Raw genomic sequence first — 8,098 nt, 5'->3', positions numbered from 1 at the left:
ATGAGATCTTTTTAAAAAAAATTCTAATATATATATATATATATATATATAATATACATAAAAACATTTGACAATTTTAAAATGCATATACAGAACAATTATTATTATTATTATTATTATTATTATTATTATTATATGTAAAATATATCAAGAGGTATAAAATAAAATGTATTTTTAATACAAAACAGTTTTACATTATATTAATACAATCGCTGTTGACCTCTAACAGCTATAGTCAGTTAAGCTGCAGATTAAAAAAAAACATTTAAAAGTTAAAAATACGGATGATATATGCCAAACAGCCTATGCTGATCTGTAATCCCAGCAAAAAGCTTTGCCTCTTCTTTCAAAAATGGATCAAAATATGTCCCTTGGCTAGCCTACCCAGACCATGCTCTGCACTCTTTGAAGTCACAAGGGAAGCTCACATAACACTAATAGCCTAGCCGTGCTCCAAAAGAGTCACTTTTTTCCCCCCTTTTTTTGCTCCAGTGGTGTGCTGCCTCACTACCCAGCAGCTCCCAGACCATGCTGACCTTAAACCTGAGAAAACACACACACACTTTTCCATTATCAGCCTCTCACCGCAATGCACTTCCACCCAAACTCCAGGACGTGAGGCCTCGAAAGCCCCAGAAGAAAAAAACAAAACAAAACAGCCACCACAACCGCTGCTGTCAGACAATAATTTCAAAAAAAACAACACAGGAAAGAAAAAAAAAACTGGCGCAAGATTCACTGTACATACTGTACCCTGGGTTGTGGCAGGCGGCCCAGACTGGCGCCCTGCCAAGTCCACAATAAAACAAACAGAGAGGGCGTGCACCAGCCGAGAGGAGCGAGGGTGTGTGTGTGTGTGTGACTGAAATGGTACACCACAATACACACCACATACCTAATACCATTCTTCAGCACCTTCTCCTGAAGATGAGGGAGCGGAGGAGGTGGAGGGCAAAGCCACTTGCTTGGTGTCACTGATAAAAATCAAACCGCTCAGAACAGAAACAGAAAGTTTGCAATGAAAGAACAAAGCAACAAAAAAACAAAACAAAACAATCAAAGAGCCGCGCTGTGTCTCTGCCTCTCTGCCACTGTCTGTGTCTATAAAAGTGTTTCCACTGAAAAGCTTGAGCATTACACAAGAGTGAAGCTCTCAAGAGCCAGACTGCTACAAACAAAAACCAGGTTAGCGCTGTGTGTCAAGCATCGAGCATATGAACGTTAAAACTGTTTTGTTCTAGGGGTTTTTTTGTGTTCTGATTTGATGCACTAAAAATAAGCCGCCTCGCAATGCTCGCTTATTCTGCCTGTTGAGGGAGGCTGTCTGGGGCTGATTCTTTTGGTAAAGATCTTAAGGAATTATGACTGGTTCTTCTGCCGTTTTAAATGCAAAACTGCTATCGTGATTACAGACATTTTTCATTTTTGGCTCAACTTTACAAAGGTGATGTAATTTTAGCAAAAAAACAGAAACTGTATGTGGCAGAGTGCTTAATGAACATAGCCCATGTGCAGATCCCATCATCGCATGTCTTCTGGTGTTTTCCATCAGGTTTGTTTCAGAAATCCGAGATAAGTTCAGAAGGGAGCACTTCAAAACACCTGTTTCTGATGTGAAAATTGACCTTAAGTAAAACAGCTTATTCTAATATTAATTTTATGAAGATGGAGGAGAGAATTAGAATAAGCTGATGATGATGATGATGATAGAAGGAAGAAGCAGCAAAAGATAGAGATGATGAAGAAAAAGGAGGTAGTGGTGCAGAAGAAATGCAGGGGAAGAAACAGCAGCAGCAAACGAAGAGGAAGAAGAAGAGCAGAGGAAGAGTAAAAGCATCAGCAGAGGAAGAAGCAACAGCAACTGAAGAAGCAACAGATGATGCAGCAGAAGAAGCAGCAGCAGAGGACAAGGAAGAAGAAGAGCAGAGAAAGCAAAGCATCAGCAGAGGAAGATGAAGAAGTAGAGGAAAAATAAGCAGTAGCAGCAAAGGAAGAAGCAATAGACGGAGAAGCAGCAGCAGAGGAAGAAGCAGCAGCAGCAGCAGCAAAAGAACAGGAAGAAAAAGAGCAGAGGAACAGTAAAAGCAGTAGCAGAGGAAGAGCAGAGGAACAGTAAAAGCAGTAGCAGAGGAAGAGCAGAGGAACAGTAAAAGCAGTAGCAGAGGAAGATGAAGTAGAAAAGCAAAAAAAACAAAAACTGCACAGGAAAAAGAAGCAGCAAAGGAAGAAGCAATAGATGGAGAAGCAGCAGCAGAGGAAGAAGCAGCAGCAGCAAAAGAACAGGAAGAAGAGGAGCAGAGGAACAGTAAAAGCAGTAGCAGAGGAAGATGAAGCAGAAAAGCAAAAAAAAAAAAACAGCACAGGAAAAAGTAGCAGCAAAGGAAAAAGAAATAGATGGAGAAGCAGAAACAGAGGATGAAGCAGCAGCAAAAGAAGAGGAAGAAGTAGAGTACAAGCGGTAGCAGAGGAAGATGAAGTAGAAAAGCAACAAAACAGCAGAGGAAATGGAAACAGCAGCAACAACAGAAGCAAGAGATGAAGAACCAGAAGCAGCAGCAAAGGAAGAAGCAATAGATGAAGAAGCAGAAGCAGAAGCAGTGAAAGAAGCAGCAGCAAAAGAAGAGGAAGAGTAAAAGCAGTAGCAGAGGAAGATGAACAAGTAGAAAATCAACAAAAACATCAGAGGAAAAGGAAGCAGCAGCAAAGGAAGAAGCAATAGATGGAGAAGCGGCAGCAGAGTAAGAAGCAGCAGCAAAAGAAAAGGAAGAAGAAGAGCAGAGGAAGAGTAAAAGCAGTAGCAGAGGAAGATGAATAAGTAGAAAAACAACAAACAGCAGAGGAATAGGGAAGCAGCAGCAAAGAATGAAGCAACAGAAGAAAAAGCAACAGGTGAAGACAGCAGGAGAAGCATCAGCAGCAACAGATGAAGCAGCAGAAAAAGATAAGGAAGATGAGGAAGCAGAACAGGAAGAGGAAGTGGAACAGGACGAGGAAGAATCACGTGGTACAACTTAAAAAAACAGCATTGTTGTTTGAAAAAAAGAGATTTGAGACTACGTTTAAAGCGGAGGACACTTGAGCCGCAGGGGCCGACATTCGGACTACAGTAAACTCCCGCAGTAATCCAGAGAGGGTGAAGTGTGAGGCCCCGCAAACACTAACAACACATCAAATGGCACTCAGTCCTTCTGTTTGGAGAGTCACTGAGCAAGTCAGTGGCTTTTCAAAGGCCTTTTTGAAGCGTTCTCTAGCCCACAGTCTCATGCAACCCAGCTTCTGAGCGCAGGATTATCCGCAGCCATATTATCCAAACTGCACAAGCCAGTCTCCCATAAGGATTTCTGGATTACTATAATGACACGGAACATACTTTCGCACGAGTACAGGCGTCTCTGCAGGTCAGTGCGGAATACCAAACAGAGGTATTCATCGGAGTTCAGACTCGGCCTATTTGTCTCATCGCAGAACAGCTCTCATAAATGTCACCATGCAGTACATGCTCCGTGGGCTGCCATTATGAGCGCATGAGTACTACAATATCTCCACAGAGTCTGTTATTGAACATGCATCTTGGGATTTGAACAGCCTCTAAAATAAACATTAGATATTTCCTTAGAGCAGCGTCTGCCATGCTGAGTCGTGCATAAATTGAATTGGGCGGCCCAGCGTGAGATGTCACTCATCTCTCCACTCCACGTTTTTAAACGTCCCTGCAAAAAGTCAATCTCATCTCAATATATGAAGATATTGACATTGAAATATTCCACCTCTGCGAGGCGGAAAGTTGGAAAGGTTTGGTGGTGTAATCTGTGAGTTGTTTTTTTAACTAATCTAATCTAATCTAAACCCCTAATTACTGTGGAATCAATTACCTCGGCACAGCACTCGCTCTTAATTATCATAAACATGAGTGCGCTCGATAGGGGGGCAAAAAGTCTACAAAATTTGACTATTGTGCATATCTGCTGTGCGGTAAGGACTTTGGCTTCTCTGGCCTGTGAATTTGGCAATCACAGAGGGAGGTGAAGGTAGATTCCTGTTGGCCTGGGCTGGAAACCTGGAGTCCCACTGCTTTTATAGACTCTATATAAACCAGATTCACTACAGACCACGAAAAGAGCACTTCTCTATTAATGAAAAGACTCTCCACTCCAGAAAAAAAAATAAAAAAATAACTGGAAACAAATGTAGATATTCCAGGATTCGACCTATAGAATAGATAGAAATATACTACTGTTCAAAAGTTTGGGGTCAGTAAGATTAGAGTTTTTAAGTAAATTAATGCTTTTATTCAGCAAGGATGCATTAAATTAATCAAAAAGAGACAGTAAAGACATTTATAATGCTACAAAAGGTTTTTACAAAAGACTTGTTCTTTAAGTTTTTTTTGTTTGTTTTATTTTTTTTAATTTATCAAAAAATCCTGAAAGAATGAATGTGGTTTCCACAAGAATATTAAGCAGCACTGTTTTCAACTGTTTTTGAGCACCAACCCAACATATTAGAATGATTTCCTGAAGGATCATGTGACACTGAAGACTGCAGTAATGATGAGGAAAATCCATTTACAATCACAGAAATAAATTACATTTTAGAATGTTAAAATAATTTTTTTTTATTAATTTAAATTGTAATAATATTTCACAATATTATTGTGCTTTCTATATTTTTGATCAAATAAATGCAATCTTGATGAGCAACTTCTTTCAAAAATATTTTTACAAAATACTGAACCCAAACATAGGTCAAAGTTATTATTATTATTTTAATTATAAAATTTTTACAATTATTTAAAACTAATTTAATTAAACTATAAAATTATTTAAAATTCTGTTGATTGCAATTCAATTCCTCTTCCTGTCATTCCAATTCAACTTTCAAATGCATGAACATTAATTCAGAATTTAACCCAACCCTTAAAAACAAGCATCCTTATTAGTGATGTTACCTGAGTGGGACAGCAAGTGCATCCTTAGGCGCAGACTGTCTAGGAAGCGTTTTCCACAAAGCTCGCATCCGTAGGTCTTCATTCCGCTGTGCAGCTTCCTGCGGGGAGAAACAGGACAAAATAACATCAGCCAACACCATTTATGTCACTCGCACAAAAACCAGGAAAGCACCTGGGTATACTAGAGATTCGACTAGCGTGCTAAATGGCAAAGACAGAATAGCATAATTTTACTTCCCACCACAAGTCCTTTCACTCCTCTTACACCAGATAACAAGAAGGAGGGTATTAAGACCAGAGCCCTTGTTTTTGGGAAATACTAAAGTGTGGTTTGTAAAACCGCTGTTTATCTTCTTGAGAGTGGAATAAAACATTGTTTGCAACCATATGAAACTAAACTTGCACATCTCCGTGTCACTTCAGCCAATTATTCCCATATTTAGACAATCATATGTATATTTAAGCCTATCACTACTGTAGATGTCATGAAATGCCTTGAAAGCGAAAATTATCAATGGCACATGCGGTTTTCAAAGTCCTATTGTTCATTCATTCATTCAGTTCCCCAAGCGGAGATGAAGGAGCCCTTTATCTAAACAGGAACATATAGATGGCCATGAGTCCCCAGATAAGAGTGACTATAACGGCTGAATTTGGCTGCAGGGTCCATTTCAAACAGGGGTCAACTTTTCATGAGGCTAAAAGAGAAACATTTGTTCTCTTAAATTATAACATCTCAGAGTATCGGGGAAAGATTAACCCAACAGAATGGAGTCACACAAAAGCATGAGTCAAGTGGACTTTCAAAGCAGCTGTGCAATTAACGTAGTTAAGTGTCTAAAACATTGCTTAAGAAATCTACATTTTCTCAGTCCAATCGAGTTTTAAATCACTCATGTTGCTTGCAACTACTAAAATAAAAAAACAACAACTGCCAAGTAGTTAAAAAAAGTATTTTTCCCTTTGGTCATGTCTTATCTCGCCTAGGGCACCAAGTGAGTCAGGACTGCCACATGGAGACCCATTGAGTACAGGAAGAGACCAAGATCTCCTTTTGTTTCACTGTCCCTTGAATAAAGCCTGAAACCTGGTGCAGACTGGCTATGTTTAAGTGTATTTAACATTTCAATCATTAGCATTCTGCTTTGGCCCTTACCCATGTGTGGATTCAAATCAACTAGTGAATGCACATGTGTGACTTTCTCAGGCTTGAAAACAAAAGATCTCGAGCATCTGCATCTTTTCAACCGCACTAATCCTCAGATGCATCGCATCCGATTGCTAATAAGCAAGTAGAAACAATCGAAAGTCAATGCAAGCGAATGAACAAACTCAGGCTGGTCACTGCCACTCGTTAAGAATATGAAACTCAGTCATGGCAGGTAAGTGGTTTTATGGGTTGCGGAGTGACGAGCTGCTCAAAGTACTAGGTTTGTAAGAATGCCGCGAGAACACTGGCAACTTGCTGCGAGTGGTGAACTGAATTGGTTTTTATTAGCATGCTTAAAGCATTTGGTAATTGTTTCCAGAGTGGTAATTAGCTCATTGTTTGCACTTTAGTGCCAAATGTATACATCTTTAATGAGGAACAAAGACGTGTACTTTCTTCGCTTTCTATTCATACTACATAGATAACGCGCACTGCACAAGGCAGGTTTTTGTTTCTTTTAAACTGTGTCATTTTCATGCTAGTGAAATCCATAATCTGTTTGGTTCAATTGATTCTTTGGTTGATTCTTCTATAAAGATGCACTAACCAATAACTATTTTTATCAAACAACCCCTCGTTTCGGTTTGAAGTTGTGAGAATCAGCGTCACATGCTGGGTTGTAATGATTTAAGCTTTTATTCTGTTCTCATAAACAAGAGTTGGCAGAACATGGAAATAGTGGCAAGAATTATGAAGCAAGGAAGTGTGGTTTAACCTCAGCGAGAGAGAGAAAGAAAAAAAAACACCAATGGAAAACCATTTGAGGGTTGAGAATCACAAAAGAGAGACTTCAGTAAATAAACAAAAGAGGGGGGGAGGGTGAGAGAAAACTTGCAACGCATCCAAAATCCTGATGGCTGTCTTCTAGATGGGGATTGTGGAGACCCAACAAACAAAGAGAAGAATGAAGCAGCAAAGCCCTTTGGCAAGCTGCAAGTAATTAAAAAGGCCTGTAAACGCCTTCCAGGATAAAGGGCACTTCAAAAGACGGGCGGGCGAGTGAGCGCGCGAGGGGGAGTTGGGAAAAGCCAGGGGTCTGTGCACCTTTGGGATCTGTGCTAATGCGGCACAATACAGAGATACTGTAGGGGGAACACTCAAAGGCCTTTGTGGGCCTTCAATCTAGCCATTGTCCCTCTCCTGAGGTCTGAGGAGAGCGCGCTTCCACTGATTAGAGACTGACAGAGAGTGCATACTGTCGGAGTGACCCTCCGAGCCCTGAGGGGACATTTGAGAGCTGATAGAAGGCAGACTGGCTACTTGAGGCAGGAAGGACTTTCACTATATATAGTACATTAGAATAAGAGACTTGTGCAATCATCAAAACTTTTACTACCTTAACAAATGTCACTGTGAATTAGGATTGCGCAATATATTGGCAGCAGGACTGTTAGCTAAAACAAACTATTAAAAAAAAAACATTTTCATTACTTAAAATAAATGTTAACTGAAATAAAATATATATTTCAGAAAATCATTATATATTTCAAAAACTGAAAACTAAAATATAACTGAAACACAATTAAAATCTATATTGACATGCTTTAAAAACAAATAAGGAAAAATAACAACAAAATTAAAGAAACAAAATAAAAATAAAAATAAATAATAAATAAAAACAATTTATTTGTACATGATTATATCCCCTAATTTTAAATTTGGATTACCTTTGCTGTCATCTAACACTCACTTACAACTGATCTTGAGAGTACACTAATAATTCTAATCTTTACCAAATCTCTAAATGAATATCCATTTTCATAGTACTGTCATGTGATGCCTAAATTAATTTGTAGTATTTAAATGTTTAATTAAATACGTTTAACAAAACAGTGCCAGCCACTTAGTTTAAAGTTTTATTTTTGATTTAAAGACAAAATAGTGTTGGTTATATAGTAATGGTCATATATTGGTAGTCAATAGTATTGGTCATATGTTGA

At 38.9% G+C, this 8,098-nt stretch overlaps 1 protein-coding gene across 1 annotated transcript in view; it reads right to left on the bottom strand.

Moving 5' to 3' along the window:
* LOC107731448 (zinc finger and BTB domain-containing protein 16-A-like) overlaps positions 1–5,090 on the bottom strand; it is a 66,580-nt gene extending 61,490 nt beyond the window's left edge. Inside the window, exon 1 of the mRNA XM_016542530.1 lies at positions 4,949–5,090. Within this exon, the coding sequence (XP_016398016.1) occupies positions 4,949–5,075 (127 nt within the window). The 5' untranslated portion in view covers positions 5,076–5,090. The remainder of the gene's footprint in view (positions 1–4,948) is intronic.
* Positions 5,091–8,098: the final 3,008 nt, after the last annotated feature.

The sequence above is a fragment of the Sinocyclocheilus rhinocerous genome, unplaced genomic scaffold (assembly GCF_001515625.1).
Source record: "Sinocyclocheilus rhinocerous isolate Xijiao unplaced genomic scaffold, SAMN03320098_v1.1 scaffold2988, whole genome shotgun sequence".
NCBI lineage: Eukaryota > Metazoa > Chordata > Actinopteri > Cypriniformes > Cyprinidae > Sinocyclocheilus > Sinocyclocheilus rhinocerous.
Note: the sequence above shows the minus strand (reverse complement) of the source record. Positions and strands in the feature narration are given on the sequence as shown.